General features: G+C 37.8%; 1 protein-coding gene across 1 annotated transcript; it reads right to left on the bottom strand.

Moving 5' to 3' along the window:
* Positions 1-1,679: 1,679 nt before the first annotated feature.
* Positions 1,680-23,889, bottom strand: RECA3 (RECA homolog 3). Its single transcript, XM_089165685.1, has 8 exons — positions 23,651-23,889; positions 15,500-15,560; positions 14,270-14,487; positions 11,770-11,857; positions 8,437-8,609; positions 5,348-5,494; positions 5,143-5,271; positions 1,680-2,503 (listed from the first exon to the last, which is right to left on the bottom strand). The coding sequence occupies exons 1-8, from the start codon at positions 23,747-23,749 to the stop codon at positions 2,216-2,218; spliced, it is 1,203 nt and encodes a 400-aa protein (XP_089021811.1). The 5' UTR covers positions 23,750-23,889; the 3' UTR covers positions 1,680-2,215.
* Positions 23,890-24,219: the final 330 nt, after the last annotated feature.

Raw genomic sequence — 24,219 nt, 5'->3', positions numbered from 1 at the left:
CATGAAATAAGAAAATGCAACCCCGAGGGGTGGCTCAGTTGGCAAAGCCCAACGCTTCCACGTAGGAGGTCAGAGTTTGAATCCCCTCGGGGCCAGGGGCGAAGCCCCGCCTATATTAATTATATAAAAAGCACCTTGAGGATGTAGTCATGGTGTGCGCAAGCTAGCCCGAATGAACCTCATTTCCAAAAAAAAAAAATGAAGGGGGTTCAATTCTCCCTTGGCATGTGTAATTCCGAGTCTGGATCGTCTCCCACTCTCCCCTGCTGGGGGAGCATTCTTGCACCCCGAAGATTGTTGACCACAAATTACAGGAGGGCCCATAGGATTAGGGTGATGTAGTTTATTTTTTAAATATTTTATTATTTTTTACTTGTGGGCTCACATAATTTGTGGTTGTAACGCCATGAGGGGAGATGATCCACACTCGTGTAATCCCCCCTAATATAAAAAGCTATCAATTCCAATAGAAAAAAGTAGGGTAATGCCATTAAACACCGACTCAGGTGGCCAACCTACTAATTCAAGCTGATTGATCTAAATCAACCCGAAAACGTCCATATTTCAATTGTTTGTTTTTAAATCCCCTTTGGACAAGGAGTGAAGTCTGGCTTTATGTTTAAATCAAATGTAAAAGCTATCCCCCTAAGGATATGATCAAGGTATCGTAAGCATGCTCAGGCAAACCTCAGTTCCCCCCCCCCACCAAAAAAAAAATCAATCCAAAAATTGGAGTAACAATCCCTCACTCCTCAACTTTGATTAGTTCAATTGCCATTCGTAACCATCTGTTCCCAATTCCATGATTCCGAGTAGAAGTGATTCCTTTTTTTTCTTTCCATCCACTTTTTAGAATAAGAATGCCAAACAATTAATGGAGTTTTTTCCGTGCACATCCCAAGTTGGTCAAGAAAACACAAAAGTGTGTCAAAAAATACAAGGGGACCAAGAGATCAGCATTCTTTTTCTTTCTGGTGAGGAGATGATTTATCCTCCAACTCCTCATCCTCATCAAATACAAGATGATACCATACATTTCATTGCAATTCAGATCATTCAGTGAATCAGTAAATGATTCAGAACAAAAATTGTGTTTGATTGATCTATTGGAAGGTACAGTAACACAGGATTCAAAGCAAATGAAAGATAGTAGTATAGTTGTTACCTTTATGAACCTCTCCAAGAAATCAAACCCTAATCACAAGATTCCAACCATAACCAACCGTTTCCAACAGCTTTCTGAAACTGTCAGCCATTTTGTAGTTATGTTCGTGTTTCTCAGAGTTATCCCGACCAGCCACCTTGAAACATAAGCATCTGCTTCGGTTCTTGTCCACTAAGCCAACTCCAAATCATTATTTGAAGTAGTAGCTAACTAATCCAGTGTTTTTAATGAATGACATTTTTGTGCTAAAGGGTTTTTCAACATAAAAGAACACACAATAGCTACATGACAATCTAACATGACATATTTCCAGCTATTCAAGTCCCACAAATAAATTACAAGTACACTAGGACGAAACACCATTAATTCTAGGCCACCTAGACATCGAGAAAAGCTAGAACATTCACAGACCCTACTTGCTCTTGAACAAAATCGTCTTCAACCATAGCATAAAAGCTGCAATCAACCCTTCTGGGTGCAGCATATAATAAAATTAGTCACCCCCCCCCAAAAAAAAAAAAGAATGTATTTTACAAGACATTACTTGTTCTAAAAAGAAAATTAGGAACATAGAAAGCAATTCAGCCTTGGTGAGTCTATCTTTTCAATATATTCCCACCTTATCAGTCTCAGACTCTCAGTACATCAGATATTATTCAACTAAGCTCTTGTCCAAATGCCAAATGCAAACGGTAGGAAGACAAATACCAACACCATGTATTCAATTCTCCTCGATGTAATCCAGGGTCAATAAAGTAGAAAGATGTGGACCTGAACAATTCTATGGCACATCAAGGAAGTGCTCTTTAGCAAAAAACATCGATTCATCGAAAGCTGTTGAAAGATCAGACCTTAGGGTAGTCAGAGTTGCTATCTTCAATCAGGTGAAGCTTCAGATCAGTCTTTTAGCGAATGAGGAAAACCCCTAGCCTTTGCTGATATTGATATGACATATTCTTGTAATTAATTCCAGCTTTGAAGTTCAAGTTCAGGGACTCAATTAGGTAATGCCCGAGACTGGTGTCTATCCACTTTGGCAAGCCACGCTGATTATTTTGTGTTCCCAAAGAACTGGCTTCTTAAATTCGCAACCACCTTATCTAGGATCCCATCATTTTCAGCCAGATGCCGTTCAGCTTCGTGCTGACTCTTGAAAATCTCCCCTTCTATGCAGTAACTATTTCCTTCTTTCAAGATCACCCCATGTTGGCAAGCCATCTCCAGAACCTCTGATTCACAACAAATACCTCTTCCAAAAATTATATCCAAATCAGCCTTCTTCATTGCAGGTGCCAGCTTATTCTTTTCCACTTGCACCGAAACACCAATGCCAGTAATCTAGTGAAAGTAAACATAAACATATTAGAAGAGAAGAAAGGGGGGGGGGGGTCAAATGACTCAAAAACAACTTTTCATTACTGAGGAGAACAATTAGAAAAGATAAAACTGAACCAAAACATAATAAGGATGTATGAATATCTAAAATTTCCATCATACCAATACACAAGTACAAAGGTTTTTCTAGCAACCTGTCAAAGCCAAACATAGACAGAATACAGTTCCAGAAAGGGATTTTAGTAAATGTTTCAAGAAAAATGTCAGGCACTGTCTTTCTTGGAAATTATGAAGTTTTACATTGAACCCTATCAAGCTTTAAGCTTATAAATAATAGTTCAAAACCAAATCTCCATGATCTCACTCATTTGCAGTCCTATGTGGCTGCGAAGGTCAGTTGAATCTTAATGTTGCTGAGTGAGGTACCATGGATACTTCCATTACCAACTGAAGGAAGTTATATATTTAGTTTATATGAATTATTGAAGGACCGACTGTCGGGTGAGTAGTGAATCATTATCATCTTTTCCCGAGTTCAAGTTCCCATAATTTGATGTAACCCTAGAGAAGAAGAGGGCCAAATTGCTAGGATCCCTGATGAATAGCATACTTAAGTAGGCCTTTTAGACCCTGCGACTAGGATTTCTAGGGTTTGATTTTGGGGTTCCGGAGGTGCTGTCTAGGTTTGGCCAGGAGTTTTAGGGTGTTGGCCGAAAGAGAATAGGATCTGAACTTGGCTTATTTTCAGTTGTAGGTTCAATTTCAAAGTTAGGGGTTTAGGAAAACAAGGGTTTCCGATTCTAGGGTTTCTCAGAAAGGGTTAGGGCTGAAACTGAAGTGCAGTGCTATAACAGATGAGGTGAGGTTGATTCTCACAGGAAGTGGGGTTTGGAGGAGTTAATTGGGAATTATAAGGTCCAAGGGTTTTGGGGAAGGAAACTAGGTGCTGCAAGAAGAGAGAGGCTGAGAGAGGCCTTACAATGGGCAAGGGCTTAGGGAAGGGGGAGGGATATTTACTTACTGGTTGTTCTCTGCTGGAAACTTGAAATAATTGAAGAAAAATTCACCACAAAGCTGCCAGAGGGTTCTACACTTGGAAACCCTGAGCAACCCACTCGCAACCCCTTTGGCTGTAATCTCTTACAAATTTTATTCATCAAAATAACATGCCATGACTACAACCTTAGGCCTTGTATTTATAGCTTCTCATACAGGTATTCCTACTTGGACTGAAAAAACGAAGAGTGCTTTAAATAAACTTACTCCAAGCCTGCTAGTTGACTAATCAGACAAAATGAAAAAAAAAAAGAGAGGATAAGACTGGTTTCCTACTAACACTGGGACAAAAACTACAGAAGCCCTTCTCTAATTAGGACTCCTAACTACACTAGGACTCTGACCTAGCTTAACAAGGACTAATCCAAATAAAAAGATAAGATTATATCTGGAATCCCAATGATCCTCTGATTCTAATAAGACTGGATTGGCAACCCAAGAGGACAAAAGTTACCCTTGAATGGCTCAGCCTTCCTGTAGGGCAGTAGGAAGAAAGGCGAGCAGCCCTAGGTCTTCTTGCGGCCTCTCGTCAGGTGGTCCTGGTTGTTCACATCATAACTGCACCTGATTCCTCAAGGTTGCAGCTACAATGATAAGCTTGCTCCAAGCTATGCAATTGGGGACAGTTTATACTTGTCTTACACCAAAAAAAACATGCAAGTTTATGTCTCCAAAGCGTTAGTTCATGTACTAATTTAGGTGTTTAGTTAACGAAAGTTTCCAAAGAAGAGAAAGAAAAGCATACTAGAAGGCAAAAGCCAATCAAATAAAAACCTAAAAGGGGATACAACACATGGCTGTATCAGAATTTCTCATTCAATTTTATGCTATATGATTTTTCTCTGTATGTATGGAATGATAATGAGTCACTGCTGTACAAGGTTTAACAGCCAAACCTTTTGAATGCACTTTTGTTATAATCAAGTTATTGCAGATCAATTGTAGATATATCGTTTATTTCTGGTCAGTTTATCACTTCTATTGTTGATTTCATGTAAATCAATTGGGTTCATCATGCTACTATGACCGTAAAAAATCCCTTTCCACCATCTGAGATTCAGATTTTCCTAATCCCAAGTTGACTTTTCCATTAGTGATATTAGGCATCAATTCTGAATCAGATTTCATTTTCTACTTTGTTATCACATCTGACTTAGGTAAATTCATGATCCAAAATCTGAATGTATTGCCATCAATACCATATTTCTGATCTAACCCAACACTAGGTTATTGTAGTAGGGAAATGCTAGCCCAACATGTCCACATTATGATGACAGAATCGATTCCCAAGTCCCAACCATACGGCAAGGTCATCCCTGCACTTCAATGGCTCACTTTATGGCTGTAATCTGATTTGTCATCATATTACATGCTTATTAAGGTAGCATTCGTTAGAGAAGTTCTAGTCCATATACCTATGGTAGTTGGTCCAATTACCCAGGGGCTCCCAAATTGCTGCCCCACAAATCTAAATATATTATATTTACCAAAGGAAACTCTAAGTATATTATAAGAAGTGAAAGCACAAATCCAACAATGAATATTTCAACAAACCTAACTCTTACTACAAACTTTAGAAGCTTTACCTCATTCTCATTTTTTAGCAGTCCTCTTCTCAAAATTTTCAGTCGTACTGCTGAATAGAACTTCAGGGCATTTCCACCAGAACTAACCTCATCTGTACGGCCAAAACCCTTACATGGTCTTGATCTAACCTGGACAAGACAGAAGAACAGCCATTTCAGCAACTGACAGAGCTTAGAAAAGTCAGAAAAAAAATTATCATTCTACCTGATTAATGAAAACAAGAAGCGTTCGAGATTGAACCAATGAGTACTGAATTTTCCGTAATGCTTGGGTCATCAACCGTGATCGTGCATCTGGAACATTAATATCCATCAAAACATCAATCTCACATTGGGAAACAAGGGCTGCCACCTGTCACGATCATGCACACAGAATGTCATGCAAACATATAACATAAAGAGCTCCAATAGAAAAACGTATGAGCAGTTGAAAGCAGTATACACGTATCACTTTACATGTCAAAGCATCTGTGAGCTTGAGAGTGATTTAATATGAAAAACAAAATATATCAGGAGATCTTGGGTAGGACAAGTATGTGAAACCTGGAGAATTATCTCACCCACGGTAGGCAGGCTGCAAAAAGTATCCAACCCATATAACTCAGCACACATGCAAAATTCTTAACAAATGCCATACATAAAGAAGAAAAAGTCATAAAGTAGAATTTGATGCCAACAAGTATGCAAAGAGAGTTTAATAAAAGAAACACAATAGGTCAGAACCTTCCTTTACTGTCCACTGGGTTAAGAATTCTATGATCAAGTTCTCAATCACTACCTAACCCCAAAGACTGTGTCCCCAAGTACTTCTTGTTTCTTGTAGAAGAATATCTAAGGTAACTGGAGGGTGAAGTAGAGACAAATTAAAAATTTTGGGACCCAAGGAATCTTTCATGGCTTAGACAACTTTTCCAACAATAGCCGATGATGGAATCGAGAAAGCTAAGCCAGAATTTTTCAAAGTGACCCTTTTATCAGGCTTTGGGACTTTCCTGTAGAAAGAAATGGCACAAAAATTAGCAACAATAGAGTCCAGCCAAGAAGTTAAACATTGGGTTTGTTTTTTGTAGTACGGGTGTCAATTTCAAACCAGCCTACTAGAACCATCCAAGCGTGACCGCCTAAAGCCCCCCCTGCCCAGCTCATTTACCAAATGTGTCAGGCCTAAACAAGCAAGTAATAGTGCAAGCTCCTAGCCTGTGGGGCACCAGATCGAACCAACTGATTGTGAGCCCAACCTAGTCCAACCGGTCAAGGCCCAGTTAAGCCTGACCAAGAAACAGGCTTCCCATGGTCTGACTGCTCTACAATTGGATCTAATCTAATCCTGGACAGATCTGATGGTGGAATAGATGTAGATCTACTGTTCTAGGTTAAGGTTCTTGATTTCATCGGATGCTGGTTTTCACGTTTTGATAATTGAATAAGCTCCATAAGGGTATTAGTTTACGCCTCTATGGGCGCAATCTGTGGTTGCAACTTGGGTCAAAACCAATGGTGTAATTGCAAAATCTGGTTCCTGGGAATCCAAGAGAACTCAACAAAGGGGGAAAGAGGGGGATAGGAAAGCTGGATCTCCTTATTTGTGTTGCAGTCCCTCACTAGCAGCAGCTTGTAGGGAAAATTTTCAAACTCAGGCTGAATTTAGACATGAAGCAGCCAAGTCCTGGACTTGAAACCCCAGAAAAATCTCTCACCCAGAAGAAAGGCAGTCAGCAAACAGAAAAATTCATTTTAACTCCATCCACTTTACTCCTCCCATGATGAAAGGTATAAAAAGGGACTGGAGTTAGCCAAATTACAAATGTATTCCCATTCGGGATGGACCAAAATAACTCAGAACATGATAACCACCTGGTGACTCCGGTCCATCCCATACATGAGGTGTGAAAGGGCCTACTACAACCTCATAGAATCACATATGTGCCCGAGCTTAAATTGGACCAAAGAAATAACCAACTGAACCAGATTTGAGCCATGGTTCAACTGAAATACACAAATAAGGCTCACCAATGAAGTATAGAAGGAAAACTACTATTTTACTAGTACTATTGTTTGTAGTAGTACTTGGGCAGACTATTCTTGGTCTTCTTGCAGATATTGGTGTAAAAAATTCACAAATCACAACGCAGCTGCTGCCTAGGGAAGAAAGAAGTCAACAAAATGAAGAGAACAGAAAATTGAACAGCAGGTAAAAGGGAGATAGAAGACATATAACAGCTCTCAATTTTCAACCCAAAATGGGCAGAGTAAATGTGTCTTTATATAAAACAAGAAATAGAATTCTACTAGACATCAACTTCCTAAACAAGTAATAACAACCAGAAACTTAAATAAAACTTTGTAGATTAAAAAAGCAGCTAAACTAAACTGAACCCACAAATAAAATGGCACAAAAATATTTCCCAGCCAATACTTAATATAATCCATAGACCCTGAGAAATAACCTGATTCCACACTACTAACTGACTACAGAGAGAGGACCTTGGACTTGGATGATGGGTTGTACTTCTTGGACTTAAGCTTTCCAAGTTTATCATGCTTCCCTGGCCAATCCAATGCTTACTAGACCACTGGTTCCAATTGTTTCCAGGTCTGGATTGGTCAATCCATGCAGTCAGTTGATCAATCAGTGGCAGAAGATTATTCTGATGAGCTAATACTAGCTCCCTAAGAAACTATGGATCAAATCAACTTTCAGACCAAAAATATTTGAGTCCCTAGACTGTTTAACATAGATTTTTTTCCCCCTTCTTCTTTTCAGTTAATTTTAACCCTTTGAGTTTAGAAGCATAATGGTCAATCTGTCTAACCTAAAGTTAAGATCTACCCCGATCAAGTTTCTATTCAAAATTAGATCAAGTTTTAATCCTTGATAAGGTTGCATGTTCAATTTTATTTGAATACCATTCAAAAATGTACAGAAACAAATAAGGGATCAATTACCAAGTGCATTTCTATGAAGGTTTTAATATAAAGATTGCCTGATTCATCACATCACTCTTTAGCCAGGAGGCGTGTTGATAGAAGTGCATCATATCCGGTGATAACATTTCCATACTCTGATGCAACTTTCTGTTGTTTCTAATAAAATTATGTTGCTACTCATCAAAGAATGCATTATCAAGTGCTGAAGTATAGAAAAGCTAATAGAATGTTAAAAGCAGATTACATTTCTTTCTGAATGCATAAATTTCAAAAATTTTAAAATGAAAAATAAAAAATAAAAAGGAGGAAGAAGAGAAGGAAAGTTAGGTCCCCAGCATATTACCCAAATAAGGAAGCATGACTTACACTATCCACCACAATAACATCAATAGATCCACTCTTAGCCAATGTGTCAACAATCTTAAATGAGTTTTCTGCAGAATCAGGGCGTGCAACAAGAAGCTTATCCGTGTCTACACCAATTGATTCCGCAAGTGATGCAACCATTGCATTCTCCACATCAAGATATGCACAGTATCCTGCCAGTTAAGACAAAAGTTAACTCACTACAGTAAGTTCATAAGTCATAAACTACGATAAACCTAGAAGACTAAACCATGGAAGCAAATCTTGGTCAAAACCAGTCCAACCAGTGGACTGGTTTTGATTGAGATATCTCAGTTTCCCAGGTTTTGACTGAGGTATGTATGCCTCTTAAAAATGCCATATTTTGACTTAATTTTGATGATTTCTATCCTATGTCATAGGTTAACCTAAAAACCTGTATAGGTTCATTGCCCCCATCAAAACTTGTGGAAATTTGACAAGAAAATAGGATAAGCACCCCCACAGGCCCACAAACACTCAGTGTAGCAGAAATGAGGATGCTAAGATGGATGAGTGGCAAAACTAGGAAGGATAAGGTAAGGAATGATCATATTAGAGCTGATCTATGAGTAACACCAATAAATGATAGCTACAAGAAAGTCAATGGAGGCCCTTAAATGCCCCCATACAAAGAAGTGATTTAATCTAGAATGAGGGAATTAAGAACTAGGGAAGATCTAAAATAACCTTAAGAGAAGTGGTGAGAAAGGCTATGGATAGCTTAGGGCTTGTATCTAGTATGGCCTCAATGGAGCTGAATGGAAGGCAGGAATCCATGTAATTGACCCCATTTAGTTGGGACAAGGCTTGTAACTATTGTTGTTGTACTTGTACCACGCAACCAAAGGTTTTTGAATATGTATTTATGAGCAACCCCCCTCCACCCCAAGAGAGAGAAGGGGGGAAAAAAAGCGTAAAAGAACAAGAACAAAAACCAGATTTTCAATGGTAAGTGCAGTTTCCAACTTTCCAATGCTAGGGATTCCATCAAATTTAAAATTTCCATAAATCTTTGTATGGTAAAACATTGCTAAGAACAAAAAGAGAAGTAAAATATTCTTAGTTTTGATGCCTAAAATAATATTTTTATTCAGATTGATTTTGACAGCATTTGAGAGCACCAAATTAATTTTGACCAAGGTATAACTCCCTTAACAAAAATTACATGGAACTATTATAGCATCTTGGATTTGTTGGATACCTTCCAATAAAGCTTTCAAACAAACCCAAGATTGCTTAAATCTGATTTATATATAAAAATTGTGTTCCAATCAAACCTTATTTAATCCCATGTTCAAAGACAATATACAAAATCAAACTTGGGTCAAAACCAGCAGTATTAGTTTGAGTGTTCCCTATGCGAAACTAATGCATGGATTGGGTTCAAAATGTCAAAAACAAGTAGCTCAACAAGAATCAAGGCAAGATAAAAACATATTGGCCTAGAAACCAATGTTCAAGTTTTCCTGGAAAAAGATCCCATGTTTCGACCTAGATATGGTTGAAAATTTAAACCATGACAATTTTGATTTCTGGCTGGTCAAAATCAATGTCGGAACCAAGATTTTGAACCTTGGACTAAAGACAAATTCAATGTTCGCAGGAACATATCACTCACAGATTTACAATTAAAATAAAATGATCTAATATAGCTTTTTCTTTGCAATTTTGTGAATAGGGTGGCAGGGGCCCTATATGAGCAATACAGATGACCATTCTACAGTTGTCTCCCAAAATAATTGTTGGCTCAAACTCTATGACAAGTAAGCCTTCAGTCCAATTTTGACATCATCACACATTAGAATAGTACTTTATAGGTTATTTAAATTTTCTATTTTTAAGTATACATACCATTCACAAACCAAGAAAAATCCTCATAAGTGGCATGCAACAGAAATCTGCAGCTATTAAGTAGTTACAATGATCAGCAATCAATGGATATAAGTTGTCCAACTCAACTTGACAAAGCCGTATCCAAAATAAAAGATATTGACAACACAGATCCTGCTTTGTCATTCAACTCTATCAAATGTCTTAATACTTTGGGAATAACGTCAGACATAATCAGTGCAGGCTGCAATTTCCTCCTTTTCTCCCCACCCATTCAGGTACTTGTTAACCCACTGTCTGCCCTTCAACCACGGTCAGACAGAAATTGTATATTCAAACTTAAAGCTTTCTTGTCTAGTGATGGTATCAGTTATTCAGGATAGGTTCATAAACCTATGAAACCCTGCTTTCAAGGGTCTAAAAATAGACCTATGCAATTTTAGGTTGCTAATAGGGCTCAATTAGAATGAAAGAATAAAACAAGGAGACGAACATATCAACAACAACAACAACAACAATAAGCCTTGTCCCAACTAAGGAGACGAAATTATCAGGTTTTAGAAAAATAGAAAGAGCCTATATTTCTGGGGGGGGGAAAGAACCAAGATACTTGTCATAGGTGCATAAAATAGAACAAAGCACTAGAAAGTAGCAATGACCAGCCTGTAGCCAAGAAAAAGAAGAACTCCCACATGGAACCAATAATCTTGCATTCCATAACAAAATTTATCATTTACGAGGGCCACTGCTGCATATATTTATAGCCATTCCTACTGAGTAATTCTTTTAAGTTTCTTTACTTTTCTTTTTTTTGCTTTTTTTTGGGGGGGGGGGGGGGGAACTTAAGTTTCTTTTACTTAATTTCTTATCAAACTAGACTGCTAATATGATTCCAGCAAAAATTTAGTAACATGCATGAGTGTTTAACAGTTTTCAGAAGAAGAGGGAGGATAGGAGAGTAGTTTAAGTAACACACTCTCAGATAATCTCTACGAAATCCTCAAAAAAAAAAAAAAAGAATCACCTCATAAGCTGACAAACAGAAAAAAAAAATTAAGGTACAGGCGTACAGCCCAAAATCAAGATTTCTCGACTTTCAAAAGATGAAGCTGAAGACAGAAAACTAGGCTAGCAGATAAATGTATTTCAACTACTTTGATACTTAGCCTGTATGTCCAAAGACTCCAAACGCTGGTGCTTCCATAGATCAGTGAATCACGTAACACAATTCTGAAGCTCATACAAATACAATTCAAAGTAAAAATAATGAAAGAAAGCTCTGAGAACTCTGCAGCATCTAAAAAAGAATCTCATCACAAAATTTTCAAGTATCATAAGCATTACAGTGCCTTAGAAAAGAAATTTAAACTTTAAATTCAACAGCATCAGAACAATATCACATCAGCTTAAGAATTAGGGGAGAAAAAAGTAAAAGTAAATAAATTTTATTCACAACCACACAAATTAGATGTAGGTGAAAACCTCCAAGCCTTTGAGCTTCCTTGATAATATGAAAAGCAAGTGTCGTTTTGCCTGATGCTTCTTTCCCATAAATTTCAACAATTCTTCCCTGAATTAAAAACTCTATTAGAAAGACATATAAAGGGTCCATTAAGCATCATTAACAGTAGAAGAGTTCACTTGAGAGGAGTAAACTAAAAATATAGAAAGAATTGTTGGATTCCTAGACGAGAATCCCTCCAATACCAAGAGCATACATTGCACTGAAGCAATCCAGAAAGTATACAAAGACCCAAACCGAAGCACTCACAATATGGAAGAGCAACATCGAACCAACACATATGCAAGTACAACTCAAGAGGCCAGAATGAAGCAAGAACGAGATAGAAGACCTTGCATTTAGACTAGGAAAAGTGGCACTTTGTAAATGCATAAAAAATCAAGTATGTAATTTTATAAAACTAAATGCATGAGCAAAAGGGAGTATAGGGTCAGATTCTGGGGGCAAAACAAAAATCCAAAAATAATTTTGGAAAGCCCTTACAAAGCTTCCAGTCAAACAGTTTACCATTAGGCAAAATGGCCTGATCGACCGTCACAATCATAGAAGCTTCAAAGTTTCAATTGTCAAGGCATTTTGGTCAACCACCAAGCTAACAATCAATGTACTAGTTGACCGACAATCAACCTTCAGGCCAAGCTAGCCTCCAATGACTATAGACAAACGGCTATTGAGCCGGTTGACCGATCAAGGTGTACAGGTCAACTGTCAATTCAAAAATATGATCATTTTCTATTCATTGGAACCGAAATCAAACCTTATCTCTTGCCTATAAATAGGGATCTTAATGAGACTCTCAAGCACGATTGTCAAAGCATTATTGACCCACATTAACATGCTTTTGCCATAGCCTTGTGTCTCCCAAAAATCCAAAACCCCTTTGAGTTCCATTCCCTTTTGACCAAGAAAGTAGAAGCGTAGAACTCATGGAGGTGAGTTTAGAGAATTGAAGTGCATTCATTGATCATACACATACAAGGGTTGTGCCAAACCCAAAAGGTATTTATAATTTTATTTGGTTCTTTCATTTTTATTGGGTGCTCTTGCCTAGGATCAAGGTTCTTGTCTCTTGCCTAGACCAAGATTGTTGTAAAGGTGTTTTGTCCAACCCACTGTATTAAAAGGGACATACTAGTGGAATTCTCTCTAAAGTTTAAGGATTAAACATAGATTTTAGTTGAATCAAACCACTATAAAATTCCTGAGCCTTGTCCATTGTTATTGCATTGCTTTAATTTTTATTATTGTCAATTAATTTTAGTAGCAAGGCAAATCCACTAGTGTCAACCTATTTCCCCCCGGGGCCTATGTGGGTTGACTTTCAAAGAACTTTCTTGCTAAAAAGCAATGAGTGTAATGTAGACTTGAGAATAGATCTGGTATTGGTGGGGTTTAATACTTAATAGTCAGGAAAACTAGTGAAAACAGGAAGAAGAAGGAAGGAAAAGCATAGTAAAGAGGGAATAAATGATCTAATTTGTCAAATAACACTCGACTTCTATAGAAAATCATTCTAATAATGACTGGGTCTACAAGATGCATTCATAGTACAAGAACTCATGAGAGCTCACTAAGGTCTTGGCCAAGATCTCGTTTTTTCACCAGGTCGAGACCAAAAACAACACAAGACCCAGAAATTAACCCAACTCCACCAAAATCTCAGTTTGAGTCGAGATCTCGATTCGACCAAGGATCTGCATAGAGTTTAGCCCCTTTTTACCCAATTTCAGTCAAGCTGACTTGATCTCGGTGCTCTCGGTCTCCTCTCACAACAACTTCTTCCTCCATCACCTTTTGCCGCATTTTTGGCTGGAATCTTGTTATATTTTCACCTACAACACTTCTAAGGAGTCCTTAGCTCATCTAAACAAAAAAAAAGGCATCAATCAAGGGTATTTGAAGGCATTCTTCAAGCAAGGTGAATTTTCTCCCCAAATAATTAGTTGTAACTACTTGGTGAAGTCCTCATCAGAGGCAAAATGAGGTTCAAGCAACACTTGGCTAGATACCATGTGGATACAACCAGGTGCCCAACTGTCCCTAATTTTATGACGGATGATATTGTTGGCCACCTCATCGAGTTGGCTGAATGACATAGAGCTGGTAAAGGGCTTGCAAGACAGAGTCGTGGTGCTAGTGGAGCTGCTGCTTAGGACTTGATTAACAAAAACTGAGGGAAAAAAACAAGTTGAAATGGTCGAAATTTCGGTTGAGATGGGCGAAATTCGGTCTCCGAAATGGTCGAAATCTCTGAAATTTCGGTCGAAACCTATAACTTTCCCAAAATAACTGGAATTTCATTTCGGTTTTCAAAAATGCAAGCATTTCGATCGAAATTTCTTCTATGGTTAAACATTCACATAAAGATGGATAAGAAGAATATAAAGGAATAAGTGCAAAATGAATTTGTGATAGCTGTATCATTACTACTAAGTGCATAACGAATCTTAAGTAGATCACCTTTGGTAATCCTCCAATCCCAAGAGCCACATCAAGCTTCAAAGAACCAGTAGGTATAACAGGGGCATATCGTGAACGGAAAAAGCCATCAAATGATAACATAGATTCTCTACCAAAATCACCAGCTAGCCGCGAGAGTGCCAGACGCAATGCGGCATCTTTCTCCACAGTTTTGACATCATCTTGGAATTTATCATATTCATAATCTGGCAAGTCAGCTGAAAACAAATAGGCTTATTTGAATATTAACTGAATTATTTGCATTCACTTACTGTAAACAATGCAGAAAACACTCCAAACAGAAACTAACTACATAATTTAGTGCTAAGAAACTTCCATAAAAAATAGCTTAAAATGTTTCCATGATATGATAAATAAAATAAAACCCCAGTCAAGCAAAGAAGTCCGGAAAACATTTACATGCCCTTAACAGGAATAACCAGTAAAGCAAACAATAAATTACATCAAGATGGCATTTAAGTTTTTTTTTTTGGATGAATAAGATGGCATTTAAGTTATTATGTCTCGTTCCTTCAATGCAAGTATGAGGTCTTTCATTCTTAAACCATAAGCATCAATGAATGCAAAGCCATCCCCAAATCCCAAGCACAAACCCTAGAATTTCATCTCTTCATCTCTTCAAAACCAAGAAGAACCCCAAGTTTTGCTAAAAGCCAAATTGGAAATTCAAACCTTATCCTCGAAACCCCAAACCAACGCTAATAGACTCTTCATCACCTACTACTCATAACACTATCATCAAAACCTGACTTTCACTTAAACATATCCTTCAAGTGGAACCCACACCAATTTTGACCGACTCCAACTGCCTGTTCATTGTAGATTCTGGACGATCTGGCTCTTAGTCGATCTCCCTCCAATCTAGGACTACATCAAATAGCCTCCAAAAACACAGGCAATGGACAGAGAAAACATACAGCATTCAGTTGAGGACAAACAACAAAGCGTTCAGAATCATCCATGCTGACTTGTTGTATAAAATTGTGCTGAAAATAGAGTATTAAAGCAGCTCTATTCATGCAAATGCTAGAAAAGATTTTCCCTCAGTCCTATACATGGCTCTAGTTTTAAGGCAATTTCTATTTTCCATTAGATGTTCCAAAAATGCAAGTGGCTTGATCCAGAGTAGTCACTTTTTCCTGTAGAAGTAAGCAAGGATCATGAAGATATGCAAGCACATAAATAGACATATGATAACCTGCTTGTTACCTACAGAAGAAGCGCAATGTGTATGCATAGCAACAGAATCCACAGCATCTCTCCGTTCATTCTGAAACACCAATTCAAAGAAATAATCTCATCATCAATGTTGGAATGGGGCCAAATGCTAGAAATAAGAAGTATAGTAGGAATATAGGTGATCAGTAGGATGGCGAAAAGAATGCCAAAAGATGCACCAGGCACAAAATCATCTTGGACACAGCACCAGTCCAACATAATAAGTTTAAAACCAATGTATTAAGAACAGAACCAAGTAGCAAACAAGAAACTAGAATGGGGACCGGTTCTGTGTTTTCTAGTTTGACCAGTTGTTTTCACTAAAATAAGGAACTAAACAAAATGCTAGAAACAGGGTAGAGTCTGTTCTATGTTTCCAGTTAAACCATGTTCTATAACAGTAGGCCTAGTTATAAAACTACAATCCAAACATATCTTTATAATAAATAAAACAATGCCTCAGTACCAACCTGTGTCAGCAAAACTGATTCAAGCAAAAGTTTCTTAGGTATCCTTTGCAAGGCTCCTTGGAAAGCCAATGAGCCAATGAAGCGAAAAGCACAAGAATGGATTAATCTGCCGTCCCCCCAGACCCTGAGAAATGTAGGGGGAGGAAAATTACAAGAGAGCACTAACTATTGACAGGCTTTGAAGCATGGAGAAAATTTCTGTTGAAACCTAAGTTTCGGCCCAGCAAATACCCAAAATTTTCAGGTTTTGACCGAAATTTTGGTGGAAACCTTAGTACTTCTTTTTTTATTTTGACCCTAGGTTTCGGGCCTTATATGACCTCCATTTCATCTGATTTATTGTCTTCTACCTATTTAAAGCATAATAAACGCAATGGAACTAGTATTTTGCCCCAAAAAGACCACTCAAAAGTTATAATCCAAGTATACTAATAAATGATTGGTTCCGACAAGTAGAAACTGTATTGCAAACACACAAAGAATTACCAGCATACATAAATTGTTTGATAGAATGGTTATATATACAACAAGTCAACAAAATACAATGACCAACTAGATCAAGTGACGGTGTCTCATATGTATTAAGTTCAAACCCATATATCATGTATACATATGTATTTTGAAATTTAGAAAATAGTTTTTAAGATTAAAAAAAAATAGTTGCAAAAATCAAAATATAAGTTTGACAACACACAATCATAGATAAATAGTCCTAGACAAAACCTAAATTAATTTCAAAGCAATACAAATATCATTTAAGGCTTGAAGAAAAACAAAAATGAAAAAAATGGAAGTTTCAAACTGTTGGGTATGGTTCATGCTTCACATTCTGTTGCCGACGAGTTTCCTCTGTAATTTGGGCTTAGGCCCATGAATAGTTTTTATGGCTTAAAAGATGTTTGAAAGGCAAAGTAGTTGTGGAAATTAGGTGAAAATGGGGTAGAAATTAACAAAAACCAAGGAAAATCAAATTTTAGCGTCGAAACCTACGAAATTTTGGTCAAAACTTGCGAAATGGTCAAAATTTTTGAAATTTTGGTAATATTTTCTCCATGTTTTGAAGCAGAAGTCCAAGATGGTGTTTTTGGATGACCAACAATTTTACTTACAGTTCTCCCATCCATAAGGTAGGATAACTACCATGCAAGGACATGGTTAATAGCTTGTCGTGACATTTTGCCCCCTTTAACAAAAGAGGCAAATACTTTGGAAAGTTGTTCTTATAGATGTCCTTTGGTGTACCTAGCACAAATGCAACATAATGTGATGTGATGTCTAAGATTTGCACCCCTATATTGTATCTACGATTTACCACCTTACCTTTTTTTTCTTCCTTCTTCTTCTTCTTCTTCTTCTTCTTTTTTTTTTTTTTTTTTTTTGGGGGGGGGGGGTAGGGTTACGAGTAACAGTACCATAGTCAACCATACTATGCTTATTCAGCCCTAGAAAATCTTTATGAAGGTTTTGTAAAATCAAACATTGATGGGTACTCTTCTGAAAATACCATGGCAAAGTCAGAATATGCACGGATGAGCCAACAATGGGGATCACATCACTCTACGATTTCATCGGGATTGTAACAACTATGGTTTCTTTCTTGCTTTGTTGGAAGACCCACTAAATAGAGCACACCCCCCCCCCCCCCCAAAAGGTTTTTATTAGGATAGTCAATTATAGAATATGAACTATACCATATATTTAGTGGATGAATTACACCAGTATTCTGGGGTGACTGCAAAAGAGAACAAAATGGAGACTCATACAGCACAAAAGGCATTTTGCCCATGTGAAGGCAGTTTTCAATCCTAAATATAGGAAACAACATCGCAAAGACTTTATTAAGTTGACACCTTTAAGGCTGTCGTTCACGGCTGATGCAGCTCAAAACAGACTCGCTTATATGAAAGAGTTCTATTACCAAAATAAATCAAGCACAAAGAGAGAAAAAAGTAACTCTGGAGTTGCTTGGGATTCACTCAACCACAAGAGGACCTCACACTCAAATGAAATTCACCCACCACAATAGATTATTTTGGACTTGAATTCTTATTCTCCCTCTTCTATACTTCATAAGACAAATATATACATAAGAGAAAGGAAGAGTATTTATTAGAATACAGCCCTTGGAAATTCATGACTATTGACGTCATGGTTTTATCATTCTACCTTTCTTGGAAATAGCTTGTCCTCGAATTAATGCAGCGATCTTCATAATCTAATAGTCATAATCAAGATTTTTGAATTCATGCTTTACCTCTCACATAGTACTCAAGATCATAAATTGTTCTAACACCAACTTGAAATAACTTGGAAAATGGACTAAATTTTTTAAGCAATCTTCATTGACCCTTGTTGTCTTGTACTTGATTTCTTATTATATTACTTCTATAAAAAAAATCAAGTACAAAACAACAAGGATCAATGACAATTGCTATAAGAAATCAAGACAACAAGAGTTGATGAGGATTGCTTAAGTCAAGGGTTAGAAAGGATCTCTTAAATTTAGGATTGCTTTGGAACTCCGATGTGAACCAGATTTAGAGCCACAATAAGGACCGAAATAGGGCCTAGGGTGATAGTCTAACACCCTATGGTCCTATAGTAAACCATCAGTGTTTTGGCAATTTTGCATTGTTCTAGTTGAGTCAAATTAGGGTTTGTTGGATCCAGTATGTTAGTAGCACTCCAACTCTATTGTAGAGTCCCAATTAGAGAGGGCCTTAGTTACAGTCCACTTCTTACAAAGAGTCTAGATCTACTCTTGTTTTGTCATCCTAGGACGAATTATGATAGACTACTTGTTAGAATAAGAGCCATAAGTCTAGTTAGAGACCAAATTTGAGTCACCTTCTAATGTTAAGTCCTAATATGATTACACTCATGTAAGGCTATAAACAAAGCCCCTTTAGCTTGTTAAGGACAGACTCAATGACTAACAAAATGTTGCGAATTGAAGGTGCCAAGATTGGAGTCATGGGTTTTCCGTAGGAGGGGAGACTTACGCCTATTATTTGTATACAATTTCTGCAAATTTGAAGTTCTTCAAGTCACCATTCTCTCCTCGTAATATACCCCCATCCCAGCCCATATGCCTCTCCATTCTTCTCTCGCACCCCCTCCTTCCCCTCCCCTAGACTGCCGCAACCCCCCCCCCATCCCCAAAACCCGAATTCACCAAACCCAACTAATGTAGTACTGTAGTTGATTGATCAAAACAGCAGCCAAATATGACCTTTCACAAGGAATCAAGTTCAGACTTGATAGACTTAAGATGAAACAGAATTTAGATGTGGAAGAGGGTTGAAACTATAGTGGTTTTATAAGGATAATAGCATAACAAAACAGGCTAAATAGATCTTCAAAACAGGGGTAGAACTATGATGAAGAAATTGAAAGGACAATATGAGGAAATTGAAAATAACAATATAACACCCGGCTTCACACCACAAAGTGGGTCAATTGGATCGAAACACCAACCTACCTTGACCAAAAACTAGGAGTCTCCATAAAGAAGGAATGCTAACAAAGCAATTTGATTCTAATAGATGAGTTGTGTCTTCACCTCTTACATACAACAACAATAAGCCTTGTCCCAACTAAATGGGGGGCCTGGATCTGCCCCCATCGGTTCATCCATGCCAGATCAAGGCCTAAGCATCGATCCTTTCTCACCACTTCTCCAAGGTTTCTTGGTCCCCCTAGCTCTTCGTTCCTTCTTGGTTATATCCTTCTCCGCGGAGCTGGTCTCCGTTGACGGGCCGTGCCCCACGACTTTCTCGCTTTCCTGGGGCCTCCGCCACTCTTGTCGTTTCTTATCCTCCATCCTGTTTGCCCTCTCCTCTTGCATCCTCTTTCCCCTGTTTTCTTGTTCTTTTCCCCCCTCCCGCTCTCTGGCTCCTATTTTTCCTTGCTTTATGGATCGCCGTCCTGCCCGGCGCCCTCTCCCTTCTCCCCCTTTTTTTCTTTGGGCCTCTCTTCCTCCCTCTTTCTTTGTTGCCTGGTCCTCTCGCTGGATCTTTTTCGTCGTTCCCACCTCTCATCGCCCGTCTGCTGTTCCTATTTCTGCTTGTCTCTGTTTGCCTTTTGTTCCAAGCTAATCTCCTGATTCAATTTGGTATTATCCCCCTTGGGTCTCTCTCCTCTTCATAAGTCTCTTTATATAGCATTCCAAAGAGACATAAACATTAATGATAACATCCAACCACTAGCTAACACCACCTACCTATTAATAACTCAACTACTACCTAATTCTTTGACAAAGGAAAACTCCTTTGACAATGAGTTCTTTTATTTTCAAACCACAGCCCCTTTTATTGACTTTTCAAAAACTAGACTTGGGCTTAGGTCTAGACTATGAAGTTCAACATATGTGGGCTAATTCAGGTGATAGCTTTAGGCCTTTGATGGGCCTAACCTAATGGGTTATTCTTCCTTAAATATGTCTTTAATTCTACATCACCAGCCCCCTCCCTACCACAAACCTTTAACCCCCCCAAGCCCTTCCAATCCCCGCAGCAGCCTCCCTACACTTCCCCACCCCTATTCCCTCAACTATTCTCAGCCCTAAATCATGGTGTCAAAGTGTCCACCTAGGTGGAAAGGGGGTTTTCAATCGCCTTGTTTTGAACCGCTAAATTGACATGCAATTTTTTGACCACTTTTTCACCTAGGCATGTCACCTTGTGTGCCTTATTGCAGCTTAGATACTAAAGCAACCACTTTTTTAACATTTTGTACATAATATTTTTCTTGATTTTAATTTTTAAATCAAAATTTATTCTACAAAGCCGTATATAAATTTAATAATTAGTCCTTTCGGATTCAAGAATCAATGAATCATTAAATGCTTGATTTTATTCTTGAATGTTTTTTTTTTTTTTTTTGATGAATGTGATTATTGAATGTTTGTTTAGCTTATTATAGAGAGTAGTTATATTGAAAAGTAGTTTAAAAATAGTTGTATTGAAAATTTTTTACCCAACCGTTGTGATCGCCTTATTGCCACCTAGGCGTTGCTTTGTCTCCAAATCACCTAGGCAAAGCCCCAACCGCTTTGATTGTCTTGCTGCCTTGACAACCACCCTTCTTCCCCAACCCCTCTTTTCTATTGTTTTCTTCTTCTCTCTCTCTTCTCTTCTCTATTGCACTAGCCTGGGATTTTCCAAAATTTTAAATTTTAAAACCTGAACTTCCCGACACTTCCTCCCTAGCCTAAACCCTAGATCTCCCAAATCCATCATATAATTCCCACCCCCAAGGAATCCAACTCCACTCCCCTTCCCCTACCTTCAATCTCAAGTGTAGTCTTTCCCTTCTCTCAAAACTCTAGTGTCTAAACTTCCTCTCACCAACCCTTGGAAATCCTAACCCACTTTCATTCGTAACTCTCTCCATCCAAACCGTAATCCTCACCAACCCCTCCTTGACCTTCGATCCTACTCTAGCCCTAGCCATCCCCCTAGAAACCCTAATTCCTATCAAGCGCTGAATTTCAAAACCCTAAACTTGAAGGATCAATCCTGAAATTAAATTACAGCAAGGTGTAGCATTGAATTTCAATCAAACCTAGTTTTCAGCTTTAACCAAATCTAGCCCTTGCCATTTCCAATGCTAGAACCACCCTATTCAGCAACCTACAACCGCAGGGTACTAAACCTAATTCAACTGAATAAGATCCTAAGGGTAAAACCTAGATTTGGGGTTTGCATTAATTACTAAACCCTAGATCCTTGGCTTCCACAATGTGGCACGCAAGTAGCCACAAGAAAACCTCAAACTTATATTGAACTCACTAACCTCAAGGGGTTACATTGGACTCACATTTCTTTCCTCTTCTGTAATTCACATTTCGCAATATAGATAAGTATGGGGAGGGAAACCAGCTGTTGGAATATAGCCGTTGGAATGGAACTATGAAATAGAACTTAAATTCAAACTGGGTTGGGTGAGTCCTTAAGCATTAAAATCCGTCCTCTTTGACCTTAAGTTAAGTCATCTTCTCAGATGCTTGTTATCTTGTACTTAATTTCTTATTTAATCTGTCCTCTCTGATTCAGTTAAGTTATCCATTCTAATACTTATCTTCTATGTAATATCTTCTTTTTGGATGAATAAACTACCATTACCAAAAATCCTGAAGGGGCAGATAGAAGAATATACAACAGGGAAGAGGGGGCTGGGCATCCAGCCTTAGCTAGGAGGCTGTGAGGAGCAGCCTAAACCCCAAGTAACAACAATAAGTTCCTTATGGTGTCCATAAGAAGGGGATGGGAAAGCAACTGGAGCCTTGAAGAGATATCCAATTAGATGGCTTTCCAAATCAAGTCCAATGACCCTGAATTCAAAGTCCATCTCCTAAAGTTTCATTCCCACCATAAGTGATCTTATTTAAGTATTAAAACTCTTCAATGCTTTCAAGTATATTTTCTAATTAAAAATCAACATTATATGAGAATAGGTTATAATCTTCATCACCATATTAAAGGTAGAGCATAAGTTGAAGCCTAATCATGACAGTTGGACAACAAAGACAGCCATATCAAACTCGAGAACATATTCTTTCAAATTGGATGAGGATGTGCAGTTGTGATTATGAAAATTTAACTCCCACTTCACTCTCTCATGCATCCTTTGCAAGGCATTTCCAACATAAATGTTCCAACAGCTGTATTTCAATGGCTCTTCCCCAATTGTTAGTTCTCCCTATCTCAATATATTTTTGTCCTATAGAAAAACTGAATCTAATATAACCTCTAGTGTTGAGTGAGACCCCATTTGAGTTTGAGGCCCTCTATTAGAATGAATTCCACTTTTGTGTTGAGTGAACCCCCAACAACCCCCCTCCCCAAAAAAAAAAAAAAAATAATGGTCCTTTCTGACATTGAGTAAAGTATCCTCTCTAACACTTGTTAAGTTGTTATCTTGTAGTTGATTCTTTTCTTCTTTCTTTTTTTTTTTTTTTTTTTTTGGGGGGTGAATAAAAGAATTCTCTTAATTTTATTTATTTTGAACTTTATCAGCAGTTTGGTTATTTTAGATCAAAGTTTAAAAAGATAATGCGATTCAATCTTTAATTGATAAATGTCCCCACCCCACCTCCCCAGGGTTATATAATTTCATCCAACTAAGTAACGGGTGGCTTCAGAAGGTGCTAGATTCTTTTCAACTTTATATCATCTGGGTAGCTGCAGAATGAAAATCCAGATTTTGTAATATACCAGCCCTTAGAAGATTTCTAATTCTGAATCAATTTTATTTAGTTATTTTAAATACCAATTTTCACCCAAGTTCAGTTTGCATTCAGTTAGTTCCTTCCGTATAGTGTACAACATCCTTCCCAACAAATGGTCCCTAATTTCTTTGCAGACTGTTCCTTTCTTGGAAAGGTATTCTTGAAAGCTCATATAAACCACTAGCAATTCACTGAATCTTCACCAACAGATTTTGATTATTATGGGGATAGGAGGAAAACAGAGACTGTACAAAAACCCTCTTTAATCAAGTTTTTGTCCCGACAATTAATCTCCCACCAACATAAAAGAGAAAAATTAGTGAGACAAACTTTCTCCTGGAAATCTCAAAAAACACAGTAATCAAGTTCAACCGCTAACGAAAGAAGCCCATGTAAGAATAAATATGAAAAGCCAAACAGAATAAACAGAAAAGCTCAGACCTCTCCGATGGATTGAAGAAGATGAGGAATCAAAGATATTCTTCTGAATCCATGCAAACGTGGCAGCCGCGGAAATGACGAGCAAGCAGACGGGAACATTTGCTGGGGACTTCTGGGGCCGAGATGTCGGTTACACCCTGAAGCTGAAGCTTGAGTGATACTGTACCTGCGACTTAGGTTTTCGTTTTTCGACTTTCAAGGAAGTCCCGCCATTTCTACTGTGAGTTTCGTTTTACGAACCAACGTATATATATAACGTTTCGCATTTTATCAAATGCGTCTAATATATTTCAGATAAGCAGTATGGGACTTTCAAAAATCCTTTTATATGTTAAGAAACCGTTTGTTTGCAAGGAAAAATTAACGTTGGGTAGGGACGCGAGAAAAAAAATAAAAAGATTTTACTGTGGGTCGCATTTTGTTGTCTCTTTTACTTATCTGTGGGGCTTTGTTTGCAGAATTTAAAATGGGGTGAGAAACAAATTTGAAAAAGGAAATTTTTCTATAAAATCTTAGTTTTTTTCTCTTTTTTGTTTTTCGTTATTTGAGGTTCATCAAGGCTAGTTTGT

This window comes from Hakea prostrata, chromosome 8 (genome assembly GCF_041222555.1).
Source record: "Hakea prostrata isolate BN-2017 chromosome 8, UWA_Hpros_2, whole genome shotgun sequence".
In the NCBI taxonomy this organism is placed as follows: domain Eukaryota; kingdom Viridiplantae; phylum Streptophyta; class Magnoliopsida; order Proteales; family Proteaceae; genus Hakea; species Hakea prostrata.
This window is presented reverse-complemented; position numbering and strand designations above follow the sequence as displayed.

What these genes read in the sequence shown, in the direction of transcription:
- RECA3 (XM_089165685.1), bottom strand. Translation starts at nt 23,749, where the DNA reads ATGTTCCCGTCTGCTTGCTCGTCATTTCCGCGGCTGCCACGTTTGCAT. An exon ending in ATGTTATTGTGGTGGATAGT is followed by an intron (nt 5,495 to 8,436) that starts GTAAGTCATGCT and finishes TGATCGTGACAG; the next exon opens with GTGGCAGCCCTTGTTTCCCA. An exon ending in TGCTAAAAAATGAGAATGAG is followed by an intron (nt 2,504 to 5,142) that starts GTAAAGCTTCTA and finishes TACTTTCACTAG; the next exon opens with ATTACTGGCATTGGTGTTTC.